Source organism: Salvelinus alpinus, chromosome 7, assembly GCF_045679555.1.
Source record: "Salvelinus alpinus chromosome 7, SLU_Salpinus.1, whole genome shotgun sequence".
Classification (NCBI taxonomy): Eukaryota; Metazoa; Chordata; class Actinopteri; order Salmoniformes; family Salmonidae; genus Salvelinus; species Salvelinus alpinus.
Window position 1 is genome coordinate 16,528,128 of NC_092092.1, and position 23,419 is coordinate 16,551,546.

Consider the following 23,419-nt stretch of genomic DNA (forward strand, 5'->3'; position numbering starts at 1 on the left):
CCCCCCTAGCCTCCTCAACTTAAACCACTACTACTAAATAACCCTCAATGCTTCCAAGGTACTTCTACTAAATAACCTGCCCTAGCCTCCAAGCCAATACTACTAAATAACCCCTCCAAGCCACCAAATTACTACTACTAAATAACCCCCCTAGCCTCCAAGCCAATACTACTAAATAACCCCCCAAGCCACCAAATTACTACTACTAAATAACCTGCCCTAGCCTCCAAGCCAATACTACTAAATAACCCCCCAAGCCACCAAATTACTACTACTAAATAACCCCCCTAGCCTCCAAGCCACTACTAGTAAATAACCCCCCTAGCCTCCAAGCCACTACTACTAAATAACCCCCCCAGCCTCCAAGCCACTACTATTAAATAACCCCCTAGCATCCAAGCCACTACTACTAAATACCCCCCCAGCCTCCAAGCCACTACTACTAAATAACCCCCCTAGCCTCCAAGACACTACTACTAAATAACCCCCCCAGCCTCCAAGCCACTACTACTAAATAACCCCCCCAGCCTCCAAGCCACTACTACTAAATAACCCCCCTAGCCTCCAAGCCACTACTACTAAATAACCCCCCTAGCCTCCAAGCCACTACTACTAAATAACCCCCTAGCCTCCAAGCAACTACTACTAAATAACCCCCCTAGCCTCCAAGCCACTACTACTAAATAACCCCCTAGCCTCCAAGCAACTACTACTAAATAACCCCCCTAGCCTCCAAGCCACTACTACCAAATAACCCCCCTAGCCTCCAAGCCACTACTACTAAATAACCCCCTAGCCTCCAAGCAACTACTACTAAATAACCCCCCTAGCCTCCAAGCCACTACTACTAAATAACCCCCCTAGCCTCCAAGCAACTACTACTAAATGACCTCCTAGCCTCCAAGCCACTACTCACTAAATAACCCCCCTAGCCTCCAAGCACCTACTACTAAATACCCCCATTAGCCACTACTACCAAATAACCCCCCTAGCCTCCAAGCCACTACTACTAAATAACCCCCTAGCCTCCAAGCCACTACTACCAAATAACCCCCTAGCCTCCTCAACTTAAACCACTACTACTAAATAACCCTCAATGCTTCCAAGGTACTTCTACTAAATAACCTGCCCTAGCCTCCAAGCCAATACTACTAAATAACCCCTCCAAGCCACCAAATTACTACTACTAAATAACCCCCCTAGCCTCCAAGCCAATACTACTAAATAACCCCCCAAGCCACCAAATTACTACTACTAAATAACCCCCCTAGCCTCCAAGGCAATACTACTAAATAACCCCTCCAAGCCACCAAATTACTACTACTAAATAACCCCCCTAGCCTCCAAGCCAAAACTACTAAATAACCCCCCAAGCCACCAAATTACTACTACTAAATAACCTGCCCTAGCCTCCAAGCCAATACTACTAAATAACCCCCCAAGCCACTAGATTACTACTACTAAATACCCCCCCTAGCCTCCAAGCCACTACTAGTAAATAACCCCCCTAGCCACCAAGCCACTACTACTAAATAACCCCCTAGCCTCCAAGCCACTACTACTAAATAACCCCCTAGCCTCCAAGCCACTACTACTAAATAACCCCCTAGCCTCCAAGCCACTACTACTAAATAACCCCCCTAGCCTCCAAGCCACTACTACTAAATAAACCCCCTAGCCTCCAAGCCACTACTACTAAATAACCCCCCTAGCGTCCAAGCCACTACTACTAAATAACCCCCTAGCCTCCAAGCCACTACTAGTAAATAACCCCCCTAGCCTCCAAGCCACTACTACTAAATAACCCCCCTAGCGTCCAAGCCACTACTACTAAATAACTCCCTAGCCTCCAAGCCACTACTACTAAATAACCCCCCTAGCGTCCAAGCCACTACTACTAAATAACCCCCTAGCCTCCAAGCCACTACTACTAAATAACCCCCTAGCCTCCAAGCCACTACTACTAAATAACCCCCCTAGCCTCCAAGCCACTACTACTAAATAAACCCCCTAGCCTCCAAGCCACTACTACTAAATAACCCCCCTAGCGTCCAAGCCACTACTACTAAATAACCCCCTAGCCTCCAAGCCACTACTACTAAATAACCCCCCTAGCGTCCAAGCCACTACTACTAAATAACCCCCTAGCCTCCAAGACACTACTACTAAATAACCCCCCTAGCCTCCAAGCCACTACTACTAAATAACCCCCCTAGCCTCCAAGCCACTACTACTAAATAACCCCTTAGCCTCCAAGCCACTACTACTAAATAACCCCCTAGCCTCCAAGCCACTACTACTAAATAACCCCTTAGCCTCCAAGCCACTACTACTAAATAACCCCCCTAGCCTCCAAGCAACTACTACTAAATGACCTCCTAGCCTCCAAGCCACTACTCACTAAATAACCCCCCTAGCCTCCAAGCACCTACTACTAAATAACCCCCCTAGCCTCCAAGCCACTACTACTAAATAACCCCCCAAGCCACCAAATTACTACTACTAAATAACCTGCCCTAGCCTCCAAGCCAATACTACTAAATAACCCCCCAAGCCACCAAATTACTACTACTAAATACCCCCCTAGCCTCCAAGCCACTACTAGTAAATAACCCCCCTAGCCACCAAGCCACTACTACTAAATAACCCCCTAGCCTCCAAGCCACTACTACTAAATAACCCCCTAGCCTCCAAGCCACTACTACTAAATAACCCCCTAGCCTCCAAGCCACTACTACTAAATAACCCCCCTAGCCTCCAAGCCACTACTACTAAATAAACCCCCTAGCCTCCAAGCCACTACTACTAAATAACCCCCCTAGCGTCCAAGCCACTACTACTAAATAACCCCCTAGCCTCCAAGCCACTACTACTAAATAACCCCCCTAGCGTCCAAGCCACTACTACTAAATAACCCCCTAGCCTCCAAGACACTACTACTAAATAACCCCCCTAGCGTCCAAGCCACTACTACTAAATAACCCCCTAGCCTCCAAGCCACTACTACTAAATAACCCCCCTAGCGTCCAAGCCACTACTACTAAATAACCCCCTAGCCTCCAAGCCACTACTACTAAATAACCCCCTAGCCTCCAAGCCACTACTACTAAATAACCCCCCTAGCCTCCAAGCCACTACTACTAAATAACCCCCTAGCCTCCAAGACACTACTACTAAATAACCCCCCTAGCCTCCAAGCCACTACTACTAAATAACCCCCCTAGCCTCCAAGCCACTACTACTAAATAACCCCCTAGCCTCCAAGCCACTACTACTAAATAACCCCCTAGCCTCCAAGCCACTACTACTAAATAACCCCCCTAGCCTCCAAGCCACTACTACTAAATAACCCCCCCAGCCTCCAAGCCACTACTACTAAATAACCCCTTAGCCTCCAAGCCACTACTACTAAATAACCCCCTAGCCTCCAAGCCACTACTACTAAATAACCCCCCTAGCCTCCAAGCCACTACTACTAAATAACCCCCCAAGCCACTACTACTAAATAACCCCCCCAGCCTCCAAGCCACTACTACTAAATAACCCCTTAGCCTCCAAGCCACTACTACTAAATAACCCCCTAGCCTCCAAGCCACTACTACTAAATAACCCCCCTAGCCTCCAAGCCACTACTACTAAATAACCCCCCCAGCCTCCAAGCCACTACTACTAAATAACCCCTTAGCCTCCAAGCCACTACTACTAAATAACCCCCCTAGCCTCCAAGCCACTACTACTAAATAACCCCCCCAGCCTCCAAGCCACTACTACTAAATAACCCCTTAGCCTCCAAGCCACTACTACTAAATAACCCCCCCAGCCTCCAAGCCACTACTACTAAATAACCCCTTAGCCTCCAAGCCACTACTACTAAATAACCCCCCCAGCCTCCAAGCCACTACTACTAAATAACCCCTTAGACTCCAAGCCACTACTACTAAATAACCCCCCTAGCCTCCAAGCCACTACTACTAAATAACCCCCTAGCCTCCAAGCCACTACTACTAAATAACCCCCCCAGCCTCCAAGCCACTACTACTAAATAACCCCTTAGCCTCCAAGCCACTACTACTAAATAACCCCCCTAGCCTCCAAGCCACTACTACTAAATAACCCCTTAGCCTCCAAGCCACTACTACTAAATAACCCCCCTAGCCTCCAAGCCACTACTACTAAATAACCCCTTAGCCTCCAAGCCACTACTACTAAATAACCCCCTAGCCTCCAAGCCACTACTACTAAATAACCCCCCTAGCCTCCAAGCCACTACTACTAAATAACCCCCTAGCCTCCAAGCCACTACTACTAAATAACCCCCTAGCCACCAAGCCACTACTACTAAATAAACCTACTAGCCACCAAGCCACTACTACTAAATTAGCCTCCAAGACACTACTACTAAATAAACCTACTAGCCTCCAAGCCACTACTACTAAATAACCCCCTAGCCTCCAAGCCACTACTACTAAATAACCCCCCTAGCCTCCAAGCCACTACTACTAAATAAACCCCCTAGCCTCCAAGCCACTACTACTAAATAACCCCCCTAGCCTCCAAGCCACTACTACTAAATAACCCCCCTAGCCTCCAAGCCACTACTACTAAATAACCCCCCTAGCCTCCAAGCCACTACTACTAAATAAACCCCCTAGCCTCCAAGCCACTACTACTAAATAAACCCCTAGCCTCCAAGCCACTACTACTAAATACCCCCTAGCCTCCAAGCCACTACTACTAAATAAACCCCTAGCCTCCTCAACCTCCAAGCTAAATGTTGAAAGATAATGATGAAATAATTCCCACTCTGAAACCTTATAACTGTTATGAAATTGATTAGAATCATACATTTATTATCTGATGGGTTTGTTTAGGTTTAGTCAGTAAAAGTATAATTAATGAGGTGTGTAGTTTTAGTCAGAATTAGGGTAAAACAATAACAATATGTCTTTAAATACAGACTGAATTTGGTGCCGGCCTGGCTAGGGCCTCTGAGATTGGGGAAAGAACGGGAAGTACTTCCCACGGTCTCCCTATCTTGAGGGAGAACGGGGAGTGATCTTCACAGTCTCTGTAATCTGTGGGCTGGGTAGCAGGACAGTGTGTGCGTAGGATACCTACTGTTGTGTGCAAATGTATGTGCGTATGAGTTCTGTTTGTGTGCAAGAGTATGTGCGTAAGAAGCCAGTATAAAATGAATGGTTTTGTACAACTAACCAGCGCTCTCGTAAATAAACATTTGACTATTGTAGACTGGGCCTCCGTCTGTTTTCATTCCAGTATCTTACCCTGGTTAGCAGACTGAGTAGCTTAATCGGATTGGGATATGAACCTGGAGAACATCATTCTCATGACACCCCCCTAGCCTCCTAGCAACTACTATTAAATAACCCCCCTAGTCTCCTAGCAACTACTATTAAATACCCCCTAGCCTCCTAGCAACTACTACTAAATAACCTCCTAGCCTCCTAGCAACTACTATTAAATACCCCCTAGCCTCCAAGCCACTACTACTAAATAACCCCCTAGTCTCCTAGCAACTACTATTAAATAACCCCCCTAGTCTCCTAGCAACTACTATTAAATACCCCCTAGCCTCCTAGCAACTACTATTAAATACCCCCTAGTCTCCTAGCAACTACTATTAAATACCCCCTAGCCTCCTAGCAACTACTACTAAATACCCTCCTAGCCTCCTAGCAACTACTATTAAATAACCCCCCTAGTCTCCTAGCAACTACTATTAAATACCCCCTAGCCTCCTAGCAACTACTACTAAATAACCCCCCTAGCCTCCTAGCAACTACTATTAAATAACCCCCCTAGTCTCCTAGCAACTACTACTAAATAACCCCCCTAGCCTCCTAGCAACTACTATTAAATAACCCCCCTAGTCTCCTAGCAACTACTATTAAATACCCCCTAGCCTCCTAGCAACTACTACTAAATAACCCCCCTAGCCTCCTAGCAACTACTACTAAATAACCCCCTAGCCTCCTAGCAACTACTATTAAATAACCCCCCTAGTCTCCTAGCAACTACTATTAAATACCCCCCCTAGCCTCCTAGCAACTACTAAATAACCCCCTAGCCTCCTAGCAACTACTATTAAATAACCCCCCTAGTCTCCTAGCAACTACTATTAAATACCCCCTAGCCTCCTAGCAACTACTACTAAATAACCCCCTAGCCTCCTAGCAACTACTATTAAATAACCCCCCTAGTCTCCTAGCAACTACTACTAAATAACCCCCTAGCCTCCTAGCAACTACTACTAAATAACCCCCTAGCCTCCAAGCCACTACTACTAAATAACCCCCCTAGCCTCCAAGCCACTACTACTAAATAACCCCCTAGCCTCCTAGCAACTACTATTAAATAACCCCCCTAGTCTCCTAGCAACTACTATTAAATACCCCCTAGCCTCCTAGCAACTACTACTAAATAACCCCCTAGCCTCCTAGCAACTACTATTAAATAACCCCCCTAGTCTCCTAGCAACTACTACTAAATAACCCCCTAGCCTCCTAGCAACTACTACTAAATAACCCCCTAGCCTCCAAGCCACTACTACTAAATAACCCCCCTAGCCTCCAAGCCACTACTACTAAATAACCCCCTAGCCTCCTAGCAACTACTATTAAATAACCCCCCTAGCCTCCAAGCAACTACTATTAAATACCCCCCTAGCCTCCTAGCCACTACTATTAAATACCCCCCTAGCCTCCTAGCCACTACTACTAAATAACCCCTAGCCTCCAAGCAACTACTATTAAATACCCCCCTAGCCTCCTAGCAACTACTATTAAATAACCCCTAGCCTCCAAGCCACTACTATTAAATAACCCCCCTAGCCTCCTAGCAACTACTATTAAATAACCCCTAGCCTCCAAGCAACTACTATTAAATACCCCCCTAGCCTCCTAGCCACTACTATTAAATAACCCCCCTAGCCTCCTAGCAACTACTATTAAATACCCCCTAGCCTCCAAGCCACTACTACTAAATAACCCCCTAGCCACCAAGCCACTACTACTAAATAACCCCCTAGCCACCAAGCCACTACTACTAAATAACCCCCCTAGCCTCCAAGCCACTACTATTAAATACCCCCTAGCCTCCTAGCAACTACTACTAAATAACCCCCCTAGCCTCCAAGCCACTACTATTAAATACCCCCTAGCCTCCTAGCAACTACTACTAAATAACCCCCCTAGCCTCCAAGCCACTACTACTAAATAACCCCCCTAGCCTCCAAGCCACTACTATTAAATACCCCCTAGCCTCCAAGCCACTACTACTAAATAACCCCCCTAGCCTCCAAGCCACTACTATTAAATACCCCCTAGCCTCCAAGCCACTACTACTAAATAACCCCCTAGCCACCAAGCCACTACTACTAAATAACCCCCTAGCCACCAAGCCACTACTACTAAATAACCCCCCTAGCCTCCAAGCCACTACTATTAAATACCCCCTAGCCTCCTAGCAACTACTACTAAATAACCCCCCTAGCCTCCTAGCAACTACTACTAAATAACCCCCCTAGCCTTCAAGCCACTACTACTAAATAACCCCCCTAGCCTCCAAGCCACTACTATTAAATACCCCCTAGCCTCCTAGCAACTACTATTAAATACCCTCCTAGCCTCCTAGCAACTACTACTAAATAACCCCCCTAGCCTCCAAGCCACTACTATTAAATACCCCCTAGACACCTAGCAACTACTATTAAATACCCCCTAGCCTCCTAGCAACTACTACTAAATAACCCCCCTAGCCTCCTAGCAACTACTACTAAATAACCCCCCTAGCCTCCAAGCCACTACTATTAAATACCCCCTAGCCTCCTAGCAACTACTACTAAATAACCCCCCTAGCCTCCTAGCAACTACTACTAAATAACCCCCCTAGCCTCCAAGCCACTACTACTAAATAACCCCCCTAGCCTCCAAGCCACTACTATTAAATACCCCCTAGCCTCCTAGCAACTACTATTAAATACCCTCCTAGCCTCCAAGCCACTACTATTAAATAACCCCCTAGCCTCCAAGCCACTACTACTAAATACCCCCTAGCCTCCAAGCCACTACTATTAAATAACCCACTAGCCTCCAAGCCACTACTACTAAATAACCCCCCTAGCCTCCAAGCCACTACTATTAAATACCCCCTAGCCTCCTAGCAACTACTATTAAATACCCTCCTAGCCTCCAAGCCACTACTATTAAATAACCCCCTAGCCTCCAAGCCACTACTACTAAATACCCCCTAGCCTCCAAGCCACTACTATTAAATAACCCCCTAGCCTCCAAGCCACTACTACTAAATAACCCCCCTAGCCTCCAAGCCACTACTACTAAATAACCCCCCTAGCCTTCAAGCCACTACTACTAAATAACCCCCCTAGCCTCCTAGCAACTACTACTAAATAACCCCCCTAGCCTCCAAGCCACTACTATTAAATAACCCCCTAGCCTCCTAGCAACTACTATTAAATAACCCCCCTAGTCTCCTAGCAACTACTATTAAATAACCCCTAGCCTCCTAGCAACTACTATTAAATACCCCCTAGCCTCCAAGCCACTACTACTAAATAACCCCCTAGCCACCAAGCCACTACTACTAAATAACCCCCTAGCCTCCAAGCCACTACTACTAAATAACCCCCCTAGCCTCCAAGCCACTACTACTAAATAACCCCCCTAGCCTCCAAACCACTACTACTAAATAACCCCCCTAGCGTCCAAGCACCTACTACTAAATAACCCCCCCAGCCTCCAAGCCACTACTACTAAATAACCCCCCTAGCCACCAAGCCACTACTACTAAATAACCCCCCTAGCCTCCAAGCCACTACTACTAAATAACCCCCCTAGCCACCAAGCCACTACTACTAAATAACCCCCCTAGCCTCCAAGCCACTACTACTAAATAACCCCCTAGCCTCCAAGCCACTACTACTAAATAACCCCCCTAGCCTCCTAGCAACTACTACTAAATACCCTCCTAGCCTCCAAGCCACTACTACTAAATAACCCCCCTAGCCTCCAAGCCACTACTACTAAATAACCCCCCTAGCCTCCAAGCCACTACTACTAAATAACCCCCCTAGCCACCAAGCCACTACTACTAAATAACCCCCCTAGCCTCCAAGCCACTACTACTAAATAACCCCCTAGCCTCCAAGCCACTACTATTAAATAACCCCCCTAGTCTCCTAGCAACTACTATTAAATAACCCCCCTAGTCTCCTAGCAACTACTATTAAATACCCCCTAGCCTCCTAGCAACTACTATTATATAACCCCCCTAGTCTCCTAGCAACTACTATTAAATAACCCCCCTAGTCTCCTAGCAACTACTATTAAATACCCCCTAGCCTCCTAGCCACTACTATTAAATAACCCCCCTAGTCTCCTAGCAACTACTATTAAATACCCCCCTAGCCTCCTAGCAACTACTACTAAATACCCTCCTAGCCTCCTGAATTGCTTACAGAAAAATACAGAGATCATAATGGCTACAGTACGAGCGTTAAATAAATACTACTTGGCCACAAACACTTCCTCATAAAAGCGATATATCATCTAGCCTTGGTCTGGTCCTCTGTGGACTTCCACTACATCCACACCACATAAACATCATTGACTTGAGGTTTTAGTGGAGTTGTAGTAGGTATAACAGCCACAAGGGGGTGCTATAGTACACAGTCGGAGCTGGAGAGAGGGGATGGGTGGTGGGAAGGGGTTCAGGACACACAGCAAAGCACAGCTTAGCGGCACAGCAGTTTGAGGCTGTTGCAGGGTGCAGACACAGTAGTAACGTGAGACAGGAAGTACAGTCAACATGTCCAAATCCAGGTTAACAACCTCACCAGCCTGGTCCCAGATCTGTTGTCTCCTCCTTCTATAGCCTGGTCCCAGATCTGTGGTCTCCTTCTATAGCCTGGTCCCAGATCTGTGGTCTCTTTCTATAGCCTGGTCCCAGATCTGTTGTCTCCTTCAGTCTGGTCCCAGATCTGTAGTCTCCTTCTATAGCCTGGTCCCAGATCTGTTGTCTCCTTCTATAGCCTGGTCCCAGATCTGTTGTCTCCTCCTTCTATAGCCTGGTCCCAGATCTGTTGTCTCCTTCTATAGCCTGGTCCCAGATCTGTGGTCTCTTTCTATAGCCTGGTCCCAGATATGTGGTCTCCTTCTATAGCCTGGTCCCAGATATGTGGTCTCCTTCTATAGCCTGGTCACAGATCTGTTGTCTCCTTCAGTCTGGTCCCAGATCTGTGGTCTCCTTCTGTAGCCTGGTCCCAGATCTGTTGTCTCCTTCTATAGCCTGGTCCCAGATCTGTGGTCTCTTTCTATAGCCTGGTCCCAGATCTGTTGTCTCCTCCTATAGCCTGGTCCCAGATCTGTGGTCTCTTTCTATAGCCTGGTCCCAGATCTGTTGTCTCCTTCAGTCTGGTCCCAGATCTGTAGTCTCCTTCTATAGCCTGGTCCCAGATATGTGGTCTCTTTCTATAGCCTGGTCCCACATCAGTTGTCTCCTCCTATAGCCTGGTCCCAGATATGTGGTCTCCTTCTATAGCCTGGTCCCAGATCTGTTGTCTCCTTCTATAGCCTGGTCCCAGATCTGTTGTCTCCTTCTATAGCCTGGTCCCAGATCTGTTGTCTCCTTCTATAGCCTGGTCCCAGATCTGTTGTCTCCTTCTATAGCCTGGTCTCAGATCTGTTGTCTCCTTCTATAGCCTGGTCCCAGATCTGTTGTCTCCTTCTATAGCCTGGTCCCAGATCTGTTGTCTCCTTCTATAGCCTGGTCCCAGATCTGTTGTCTTCTTCTATAGCCTGGTCCCAGATCTGTTGTCTCCTTCTATAGCCTGGTCCCAGATCTGTAGTCTCCTCCTATAGCCTGGTCCCAGATCTGTAGTCTCCTCCTATAGCCTGGTCCCAGATCTGTAGTCTCCTCCTATAGCCTGGTCCCAGATCTGTTGTCTCCTTCTGTAGCCTGGGCCCAGATCTGTTTGTGCTCTTGCCAACTCCATGTTCATGGTCAAGCCAAACATGACAACGAGTGACAAGGAGTTGGCATGATAGCACAAACAGACTGGCGCTCAGGCTACAACTCCATTACTACTGCAGCCACACATGCAGACTTTAAAATGCAGTCACTCAGTGTACGGCAGTCAGGTCTAGTCAGGAGCCATGTTCCAAGCATTTCAATCAACTGAGAGCCAACAGGAGAGCCTGAACGATGATTCGTTGGTGGAATCTAACTCAGACAGTGTGTTCTGCTTCAAGCAGGACCCAGCCTTGCTAAATATTGCCGTCTTCTCCTGTCTGTCTAGAGTGAACCAACAGCAACACAACTACAGTACTGTTTCCACTATATAATCCCAAAAATAAATTACATAAACATTTCGGTTTCTGCCACGACAAGATTTAAAGGGATCGTGTGAGATTTTGGCAATTATGTAATTGTTTTATTGCTCTAGATTCAGATGAAAGCATGGATACCATTGCTGTGTCTCTGTTTGCAGTTTGAATGAAGTTGCAAACCTAGCAGCAAATGAAACTACCTTAAAACTTCCTTCAAACTCCAGATACTGGACACGGAGACATACAGATGGTATCCACGAGTTCATCTGACTCTGGGGAAGTAGATCAAGTCTTGCACTGTCCCTTTAAGACCAGAGTGACGAGTTACAACCTGTATTACAGCCACCTCATCATCTCCCTACAGTCCAGTGGTGTGAATGAGACTACAGACACCTCATCATCTCCCTACAGTCCAGTGGTGTGAATGAGACTACAGCCACCTCATCATCTCCCTACAGTCCAGTGGTGTGAATGAGAGTACAGACACCTCATCTCCCTACAGTCCAGTGGTGTGAATGAGAGTACAGACACCTCATCTCCCTACAGTCCAGTGGTGTGAATGAGAGCCAGGAAGGTACAGACACCTCATCTCCCTACAGTCCAGTGGTGTGAATGAGAGCCAGGAAGGTACAGACACCTCATCTCCCTACAGTCCAGTGGTGTGAATGAGAGCCAGGAAGGTACAGACACCTCATCTCCCTACAGTCCAGTAGTGTGAATGAGAGTACAGACACCTCATCTCCCTACAGTCCAGTGGTGTGAATGAGACTACAGACACCTCATCTCCCTACAGTCCAGTGGTGTGAATGAGAGTACAGACACCTCATCTCCCTACAGTCCAGTGGTGTGAATGAGAGCCAGGAAGGTACAGACACCTCATCTCCCTACAGTCCAGTGGTGTGAATGAGAGCCAGGAAGGTACAGACACCTCATCTCCCTACAGTCCAGTGGTGTGAATGAGAGTACAGACACCTCATCTCCCTACAGTCCAGTGGTGTGAATGAGACTACAGACACCTCATCTCCCTACAGTCCAGTGGTGTGAATGAGACTACAGCCACCTCATCATCTCCCTACAGTCCAGTAGTGTGAATGAGAGCCAGGAGAGTACAGACACCTCATCATCTCCCTACAGTCCAGTGGTGTGAATGAGACTACAGACACCTCATCTCCCTACAGTCCAGTGGTGTGAATGAGAGCCAGGAAGGTACAGACACCTCATCTCCCTACAGTCCAGTGGTGTGAATGAGAGCCAGGAAGGTACAGACACCTCATCTCCCTACAGTCCAGTGGTGTGAATGAGAGTACAGACACCTCATCTCCCTACAGTCCAGTAGTGTGAATGAGACTACAGACACCTCATCTCCCTACAGTCCAGTGGTGTGAATGAGAGTACAGACACCTCATCTCCCTACAGTCCAGTAGTGTGAATGAGACTACAGACACCTCATCTCCCTACAGTCCAGTGGTGTGAATGAGAGTACAGACACCTCATCTCCCTACAGTCCAGTGGTGTGAATGAGACTACAGACACCTCATCTCCCTACAGTCCAGTGGTGTGAATGAGACTACAGACACCTCATCTCCCTACAGTCCAGTGGTGTGAATGAGAGGCAGGAGAGTACAGACACCTCATCATCTCCCTACAGTCCAGTGGTGTGAATGAGACTACAGACACCTCATCTCCCTACAGTCCAGTGGTGTGAATGAGAGGCAGGAGACTACAGACACCTCATCATCTCCCTACAGTCCAGTGGTGTGAATGAGACTACAGACACCTCATCTCCCTACAGTCCAGTGGTGTGAATGAGACTACAGACACCTCATCATCTCCCTACAGTCCAGTGGTGTGAATGAGACTACAGACACCTCATCATCTCCCTACAGTCCAGTAGTGTGAATGAGAGCCAGGAGAGTACAGCCAAATTAATGCATTCAGCAATTTCAGCCACACCCGTTGCTGACAGGTGTATAAAATCGAGCACACCGCCATGCAATCTCCATAGACAAACATTGGCAGTAGAATGGCCCGTACTAAAGAGCTCGGTGACTTTCAATGTGGAACCGTCATAGGATGCCACCTTTCCAACAAGTCAGTTGGTCAAATGTCTGCCCTGCTAGTGATGTCCCGCTCAACTGTAAATGTAAACATCTTCAGAGCAACAGCGGCTCAGCAGGGAAGAGGTCGGCCACACAAGGTCACAGAACGGGACCACCGAGTGCTGAAGCGCATAAAAATTGTCTGTCCTCGGTTGCAACATTCAACACGCGCTCCCGAGTGTCGCATCTCAGTACTAGACGCGTCACTACAGACCATGGTTCGATTCCAGGCTGTATCACAACTGGCCGTTGTGATTCACCACAAGAACTGTTCGTCTGGTAGCTTCACCAAATGGGTTTCCATGGCCGAGCAGCCGCACACAAGCCTAAGATCACCATGTGCAACGTCAAGCGTCGGCTGGAGTAGTGTAAAGCTCGCCGCCATTGGACTCTGGAGCAGAGGAAACGCGTTCTCTGGAGTGATGAATCACGCTTCACCATCTGGCAGTCTGATGGACGAATCTGCGTTTGGCGGATCCCAGGAGAATGCTATCTGCCCGAATGCATAGTGCCAACTGTAAAGTTTGGTGGATGAGGAATAATGGTCTGGGGCTGTTTTTCATGGTTAAGGCCCCTTAGTTCCAGTGAAGGGACCTTTTAACGCTACAGCATACAAGGACATTATGTGGCAACAGTTTGGGGAAGCACCTTTCCTGTTTCAGCATGACAATGCCCCTGTGCACAAAGCTTGGTCCATACAGAAATGGTTTGTCGACATCAATGTGGAAGAACTTGACTGGCTTACACAGAGCCCTGACCTCAACCTCATTGAACACCTTCGGGATGAATTGGAACGCCAACTGCGAGCCAGGCCTAATCAACATCAGCGCCCGACATCACTAATGCTCTTGGCTGAACGGAAGCAAGTTTCTGTAGCAATGTTCCAACCTCTAGTGTAAAGCCTTCCCAGAAGAGTGGAGTCTGTTATAGCAGCAAAGGGGGGGACCAACTCCATATTAATGCCAATGATTTTGTAATGAGATGTCCTCCTCCTTCCCAGCCCCAGGGAGAGAACCACCTACCCAGAGATCTCCTCCTCCTTCCCAGCCCCAGGGGGGGGAGAACCACCTACCCAGAGATGTCCTCCTCCTTCCCAGCCCCAGGGAGAGAACCACCTACCCAGAGATCTCCTCCTCCTTCCCAGCCCCAGGGGGGAGAACCACCTACCCAGAGATGTCCTCCTCATTCCCAGCCCCAGGGGGGGAGAACCACCTACCCAGAGATCTCCTCCTCCTTCCCAGCCCCAGGGGGGAGAACCACCTACCCAGAGATGTCCTCCTCATTCCCAGCCCCAGGGGGGGAGAACCACCTACCCAGAGATCTCCTCCTCCTTCCCAGCCCCAGGGAGAGAACCACCTACCCAGAGATCTCCTCCTCCTTCCCAGCCCCAGGGAGAGAACCACCTACCCAGAGATCTCCTCCTCCTTCCCCGCCCCAGGGGGGGAGAACCACCTACCCAGAGATGTCCTCCTCATTCCCAGCCCCAGGGGGGGAGAACCACCTACCCAGAGATCTCCTCCTCCTTCCCAGCCCCAGGGAGAGAACCACCTACCCAGAGATCTCCTCCTCCTTCCCAGCCCCAGGGAGAGAACCACCTACCCAGAGATGTCCTCCTCCTTCCCAGCCCCAGGGAGAGAACCACCTACCCAGAGATGTCCTCCTCATTCCCAGCCCCAGGGAGAGAACCACCTACCCAGAGATCTCCTCCTCCTTCCCAGCCCCAGGGGGGGAGAACCACCTACCCAGAGATGTCCTCCTCATTCCCAGCCCCAGGGGGGGAGAACCACCTACCCAGAGATCTCCTCCTCCTTCCCAGCCCCAGGGAGAGAACCACCTACCCAGAGATGTCCTCCTCATTCCCAGCCCCAGGGGGGGAGAACCACCTACCCAGAGATCTCCTCCTCCTTCCCAGCCCCAGGGAGAGAACCACCTACCCAGAGATCTCCTCCTCCTTCCCAGCCCCAGGGAGAGAACCACCTACCCAGAGATCTCCTCCTCCTTCCCAGCCCCAGGGGGGGAGAACCACCTACCCAGAGATGTCCTCCTCCTTCCCAGCCCCAGGGGGGGAGAACCACCTACCCAGAGATCTCCTCCTCCTTCCCAGCCCCAGGGGGGGAGAACCACCTACCCAGAGATCTCCTCCTCCTTCCCAGCCCCAGGGGGAGAACCACCTACCCAGAGATGTCCTCCTCCTTCCCAGCCCCAGGGAGAGAACCACCTACCCAGAGATGTCCTCCTCATTCCCAGCCCCAGGGGGGGAGAACCACCTACCCAGAGATCTCCTCCTCCTTCCCTTCCTCCTGCTCGTCATCGTAAGGTTCCAGCTTCACTCCCTCCACTCTGAGGCGAGCAAATGAAGGCCCGTCTTCATCATCAGACTCATGCTTGTGATAATCATCTTCTTCCTCATTGTCATCATCACCTTCCCTCTCAGCCATCCGCTGCACAGACTTCAAAGGTTCTGTCTCAGGTTTGTCCCTGTTCGGCTCAGCCATCCGCTGCACAGACTTCAAAGGTTCTGTCTCAGGTTTGTCCCTGGTCGGCTCAGTCATCCGCTGCACAGGCTTCAAAGGTTCTGTCTCAGGTTTGTCCCTGGTCGGCTCAGTCATCCGCTGCACAGGCTTCAAAGGTTCTGTCTCAGGTTTGTCCCTGTTCGGCTCAGCCATCCGCTGCACAGACTTCAAAGGTTCTGTCTCAGGTTTGTCCCTGTTCGGCTCAGCCATCCGCTGCACAGACTTCAAAGGTTCTGTCTCAGGTTTGTCCCTGGTCGGCTCAGTCATCTCCTCCTGTGGGGAGTGACATGGTGCTGTTACTTCATATCCTGTTTATCAATCATCTTATTACATCATATCCTGTTTAACAATCATCTTATTGCATCATATCCTGTTTAACGATCATCTTATTGCATCATATCCTGTTTAACAATCATCTTATTGCATCATATCCTGTTTAAAGATCATCTTATTGCATCATATCCTGTTTAAAGATCATCTTATTGCATCATATCCTGTTTAACGATCATCTTATTGCATCATATCCTGTTTAACAATCATCTTATTGCATCATATCCTGTTTAAAGATCATCTTATTGCATCATATCCTGTTTAAAGATCATCTTATTGCATCATATCCTGTTTAATAATCATCCAGTAACAAATGTTACACATATAAGCCCATCTAAAGTAAAAAACATACATGGTCATCTAACTAAAGGTTAAAACACCAGAAATTGTATGTAAAGAATGTGTTTTGGCAACTGACAATAAGGGTATGTCTGGTCTATGAACTTAATGTTTATAATTTTCATTGAATGCTCTGTCAAATGCTGTATCTTTAAGTAATGTGGGCTGATGGGAAAAAAGGGGTGTCTGTTCGCACCAGGGGGAGATTAATGCCGCTCTTGGGGGGTCTATGACCTATGACCTAGGTTCGCCAGGTTCATTTCTGGAGAATTTAATCTGTAAAGTGTTAGGTGGCTGGAATACGCGTAATGAATTCCCGCTCTGGCACGCCTCTTCAAACAGTGGATTATACTTCCAAACGGAGTTGAACAATTTAAAGATTTAAAGTCCTACTAGTTAGCTGGTAAATGTTAACTTGCAGGCTCGCTAGCTAACGTTACATGTATGATCTGTGTAGTAATATTATTCAAATCAGAAAACCATTTGCATTGCTAGTTATAGCCTAACGTTAGCTAGCTACCTGCAGAGTCATACTACAGCTATGACAATGTTTGTGTTGGTAGTAGTATGAGTTGGGATTATGGTTCATTATTTAGCTAGCTAGCTACATGTCTAAACAAAAGATTCCACTTGGTCAGATAATTACATGATCCATCAAGTTAGCCAGGTGTATTTGGAGGTGATAGACAATAGTGACCCATCCACCTAGCTAGATGTGGCTGGTGGTTACAGCATTTCCTTCACATGACCAATACATTTAGACCAGTGTGTCGGGTAAACATCATCTAATAATGATACAAATATTTGTATCTGGACACTTTCTGTTTCTGATATTGCTGCGATGCAAGTAACCATTTCACTGTACCGTTTACACCGTCTGTATCTTGTGCATGTGACAAATAAACTTAGGATGTTATTTGATATAGTGAATGTTTACCACATGGCCTCACATGTGAACCCTTAAAGAGATGGGTGGGGCTAAAGCTTAAGAGGGTGTGAACAATGCTGAATGGGTGGAGACAAAGAAGAGCTCTCCAGTAGGTACCAAAACATTCAAGGGTCATTTTCTCAAAAGTTTTCAAAGCAGAATCACTTTCCCATTGTTCCTCAACTGTAGTGTATGATATACCATTTTCTAGCTCTGAGTCTCTACTTTTATCCAATTTTTAAAATCGTCCAAATCGAGGCGGTCAGTCACATATTTGAATAAAAAACAAATAGGCACACTATTAGATTAAGCCCAAATTACTAAAGTTCATTCATTTTATAACTTTGGACATGTGTCCGTTCCTATCAAAGTAAGTGCCTTATTAAGTTATCATTATAATTTCTGTATATCGTGTTGTCGTTTCTACTGTAGCACACCGTATGTATGTATGTATGCTGGCTGGAGTGTTTACGGACATATTCAATCTCTTCCTATCCCAGTCTACTGTCCCCACTTGCTTCAAGATGGCCACCATTGTTCCTGTACCAAAGAAAGCAAAGGTAACCAAACTAAATGACTATCGCCCCGTAGCACTCACTTCTGTCATCATGAAGTGCTTTGAGGCAAATTAGGATCATATCACCTCTACCGTACCTGACACCCTAGACTCACTTAAATTTGCATACCATCCCATTATTTTACTTTTAGATTTGTGTACTGTTGTGAATTGTTAGATACTACGGCACTTTTGGACCTAGGAACACAAGCACTTCGCTACATCCCCTATAGTATCTGCTAAATATGTGTATGTGATGTTTTAGGAGCTAGAAGCAGAGCTTCCATGTCTGTCATGTCTTAGGAGATAGTAGCAGAGCTTCCATGTCTGTCATGTCTTAGGAGATAGTAGCAGAGCTTCCATGTCTGTCATGTCTTAGGAGATAGAAGCAGAGCTTCCATGTCTGTCATGTCTTAGGAGATAGTAGCAGAGCTTCCATGTCTGTCATGTCTTAGGAGATAGTAGCAGAGCTTCAATGAGTGTTAGTGCCATCATACTTTGACACACCCCCTCTATAGACACCCCCTCTGTGTTTTAATAAAATCAACTATACGCATTGCGCTTGTCTGATGCTTTAAGCACACTGTTTGATGAAATAAGACACACATGACTCAAGAGGGAGCCAGAAATCTAGATAACCAGAAGAAAATAAAAAACTGTACCCCACCAGACCTTCCACTGCTGATGCCTTCGCAGATTCTGCCGTTATGCTCACAAAGTTTGCCGGTAACAGACTACACCAAGGGTCTGCACCCTGTTTCTTGTCAAGTGATAATTTATCTTAACATCTACTGATCTGCGTTCTGGTTTTCATTTGAATGGAACAGTTCAAATGAAGAAACTTGAAACATTGTATAAAATATTCTGTGCCCTAAGAGTTTCCTGCACCACTGAGCTCCGGACAGACACAGGCTTTTTTGCAAAAGGGATAAGAAGTAATCTATTTCATGACATTTCTACTGGTTCAAAGCATAACATTTTTCCCCTTTCACTCCAAGTGGTTATCGAAAGAGAGAGAGCTAGATCTTTTTTTTCTTCAAATAGGCTATTGTCATTCTCAATGGATGTAAAATCAGACTTTACTTGCTGTTTGAGGTGAAAAATGTTACTTTGAGAAGCTCCACAGCTCATTAGTGGTGGTGAGTTAAGCCAATCAGAAATACTGTACTATCAGATCCCCAAATGGGCACATTTACATGCCTACATTTAAACGCAGGTCAGGTAGCCTATAGACACTTCTATGCGCAATCAGGTGTGTCCTTACTCAACACTGACAGGAGCACTCAAAACAAAATAATGATTCAATTGACAAAACTCGCAAATGGAATGAAATAAACCAAAATGTGTTTCTCACAACTGTAGCATAGGTAGTGGCTCTGTAAACAACGTGTCCACTCAGACAATGGTAAAAGACTGTTATAATAATATATTGAATACATCAACAGAACAAACATTGTAGATGAGAAATTATGGTAAACAACGTGTAAGATCACACAAGTCATGTAACGTTAGCTAACGAGCCAGCCAGCTAACGTTAGCTAACGAGCCAGCCAGCTAACGTTAGCTAACGAGCCAGCCAGCTAACGTTAGCTAGTTAATTAAACAACAATGAACATCGTGCCAAATCATGTCGTTACTACCCTGCATGAATTTGCTGAGAGCTAATCAACCAGGTTCAATGTTAGCTAGCTAACATTAGGCTCTGACTAGCAAAGCAAACGGTTATGGGATACGAATAATAACGTCATACACTTAACGTCAGCTAGGGCGCCAGCTAGGGAGCCACAATTCCTTCAACCTCATGGCTTGGTTTTTGCTCTGACATGCACTGTCAACTGTAGGACTTTATATAGACAGGAGTGTGCCTTTCCAAATCATGTCCAATCAATTGAATTAACCACAGGTGTACGCCAATCAAGTTGTAGAATGATCTCAAGGATGATCAATGGAAGCAGGATGCACCTGAGCTCAATTTCAAGTCTCATAGCAAATGATCTGAAAACGAATGTAAATAAGGTATCTGTTTTTAATTTTAAATACATTTGGTAAAATTTCTAAAGCCCTGTTTTCACTTTGTCATCATGGGGTATTGTCACGTTCTGCCCATAGTTCTTGTGTGTTTTACTTGTTTTAGTGTTGGTCAGGATGTGAGCTGGGTGGGCATTCTATGTTGTGTGTCTAGTTTGTCTGTTTCTATGTTTGGCCTAATATGGTTCTCAATCAGAGGCAGGTGTTTTGCGTTGTCTCTGATTGGGAATCATATGTAGGTGGCTTGTTTGGTGTTGGGGTTTGTGGGTGGTTGTCTTCTGTCTTTGTGTTCTGCACCAGATAGGACTGTCTCGGTTTTCACGTTTGTTATTTTGTATAGTGTTCATGTTATCGTCTCTTAGTTTATTAAACACGTAGCCATCTAGCCGCGCTGCATTTTGGTCCTCTCCTTCACCAACGGAAGAAAACCGTTACAGGTATTGTGATGTCATCATGGAGTATTGTGATGTCATCATGGGGTGTGTAGATTGATGAGGACATTTTTTTATTTAATCCATTTTAGAATAAGGCTGTAATGTAACAAAATGTGGAACAAGTCAAGGGGTCTGAATAGTTTCCGAAGGAACTGTATATTGACAATCCATGTCTCAATTGTCTCAAGACTTAAAAATCATTCTTTAACCTGACTCCTTCCCTTCATCTACACTGATTGAAATGGATTTAACAAGTGACATCAATAAGGGATCATAGCTTCCACCTGGATTCACCTGGTCGGTATGTCAAAGAGCAGGTGTTCCTAATGTTTTGTACACTCAGTGTATAGCCAATATTATAACATGTGAAAAGTCTCTATTCTTTTGAAATTTCTGCGAGTGTAACATTTACTGTTAATTTATTTAACTTTTGTTTATTATCAGAAATTATCTATTTCACTTGGCAATGTAAACATGTTAATTTTTTATTTTATTTAACCTTTATTTATCTAGGTAAGTCAGTTAAGAACAAATTCTTATTTACAATGACGGCTAATCCCGGATGTCGTTGGGCCAATTGATGCCCTATGGGACTCCCAATCACGGGCAGTTGTGATACAGCCTGGAATCGAACCAGGGTCTGTAGTGACGCCTCTAGCACTGAGATGCAGTGTCTTAGACCGCTGCGCCACTCAGGAGTTTCCCATTCCAAAAAAAAACCTTTGAATTGAACTGAGACAGAGAGAGAGACAGGGAGCGTGAGAGAGACAGAGACCTTGTAGATGTTAGGCTGAGCGCTTCTGGTCTCTGAGCCTGCTGAGGGGTTCTCAGTGTGAGATACTTTCTGCTTCTGTTCCTCTCCACAGCTGGAGGAGGCTACAGGGGGGACGGTAGTGGCCTCCCCACGCTCCCCCTCCGCCTTGGGCTGCTTCAGGGGAAGGTCCATACGGAAAGTGATGACGCACGAGGTGCAGTATTCCTCAAACCCATACAGGTACCTGAGGAGGAACCCAACACAACCCATCAACAACCACAAATAAGGTGTCAACATCCAAACGGTGACTCCTATACCGTCTGGAATGATTGGATTCCTTGATAAGGAGCAAGAAAATACTGTATCAAATAATAGACATACAGGCTTCAATCTGCAGAAAGCCTTTGTTGAACTGAAATTGGTACTTCATGCAGGTAAAACCAGGTACATGTTATGTTCCCAGATCACGTAAAAAAAGTATCTGATGATTTATGGATAGTGCCCTCATTGATCGTGTCCACACTTATAAATATCTGGGCATCTGGATTGACGAAAAGCTATCTTTCAAAAAGCATATTGATGAGTTAAGAAATTAAGAATTAAAATAGTATTCTATAGTAACAGGTCCTGCCTTTCGTTAAACATCAGAAAACAAAATCACTAAAATATGCTTCTTCTATAGTAACAGGTCCCGTGTTTCGTTAACAAATCACTCAGTCAACATTCATTCTGATTACTGACTATGGCGATATTGTTTATATAAATGCAGCAGCCACTGTATTGAAGCCACTGGGACACAAAATGGCACATAACACTTTATTATGGATGGTTCAGTTCACAACAGGTGTAAATGTTGTTGATTTTATTTTATTTTTTATTATGTTATATAGGTCATCTTTATAGATAACAATTTGTCCTTTATTGACTTACCCGTATAACGTAATTTATATATATTCACACACAGTTGAAGTCGGAAGTTCATATACACGTTAGCCAAATACATTTCAACTCCGTTTTTCACAATTCCTGACATTTAATCCTAGTAAGAATTCCCTGTTTTAGGTCAGTTAGGATCACCACTTTATTTTAAGAATGTGAAATGTCAGAATGATAGTAGAGAGAAATATGTATTTCAGCTTGTATTTCTTTCATCACATTCCCAGTGGGTCAGAAGTTTACATACACTCAATTAGTATTTGGTAGCATTGCCTTTAAATTGTTTAACTTGGGTCAAACGTTTCGGGTAGCCTTCCACAAATTTTTACTAGGATTAAATGTCAGGAATTGTGAAAAACTGAGTTTAAATATATTTGGCTAAGGTGTATGTAAACTTCCGACTTCAAATGTACATAAGTATTCAGACCCTTTGATATGAGACTCGAAACTGAGCTCAGGTGCATCTTGTTTCCATTGATCATCCTTGAGATGTTTCTACAACACCTGTGGTAAATGAAATTGATTGGACATGATTTGGGAGGGCACACACCTGTCTATACAAGGTCCCACAGTTGACAGTTCAGACTTTGCTGCGTCTATCAACAGCTGTTGTGTTGCAGTGACATCATGAACATTCTATCGAAATGGTTACTTGTAAAGACATGTAGCTAGCTAGCTAGATAAACAATTAACGATAATCCCAACTCATGACGTTCATACCCTGCACCAACCAACCAGATTCAATGTAAACTATTTAACATTAGGCTATAACTAGCAAAGAAAATGGCTCAGATGAAAATAATATTTTATATAATACTTTTATTTCTTACTTTTTTTAAAGGTATTTTCTTAAAACTTGTTGGTAAGGGGCTCGTAAGGTCTGTATTCAACGCAATATTTATTCATTTATTTCACCTTTATTTAACCAGGTAGGCCAGTTGGGAACAAGTTCTCATTTACAACTGCGACGTGGCCAAGATAAAGCGAAGCAGTGCGACAAAAACAACAACACAGAGTTACACATGGAATAAACCAAACATACAGTCAATAATACAGTAGAAAAATCTATATACAGTGTGTGCAAATGTAGAAGAGTAGGGAGGTAAGGCAATAAATAGGCCAAAGAGGCGAAATAA

At 45.7% G+C, this 23,419-nt stretch overlaps 1 protein-coding gene across 2 annotated transcripts in view; it reads right to left on the minus strand.

Moving 5' to 3' along the window:
- Positions 1-23,419, minus strand: part of LOC139580516 (AT-rich interactive domain-containing protein 4B-like) — a 301,203-nt gene that overhangs the window by 153,128 nt on the left and 124,656 nt on the right. For both annotated transcript variants that reach the window (XM_071409283.1, XM_071409282.1), the window contains 2 exons: positions 21,369-21,591; positions 15,737-16,251 (listed from right to left, as the gene is read on the minus strand). In XM_071409283.1, coding sequence (XP_071265384.1) covers positions 15,737-16,251; positions 21,369-21,591 — 738 coding nt within the window. The remainder of the gene's footprint in view (positions 1-15,736; positions 16,252-21,368; positions 21,592-23,419) is intronic.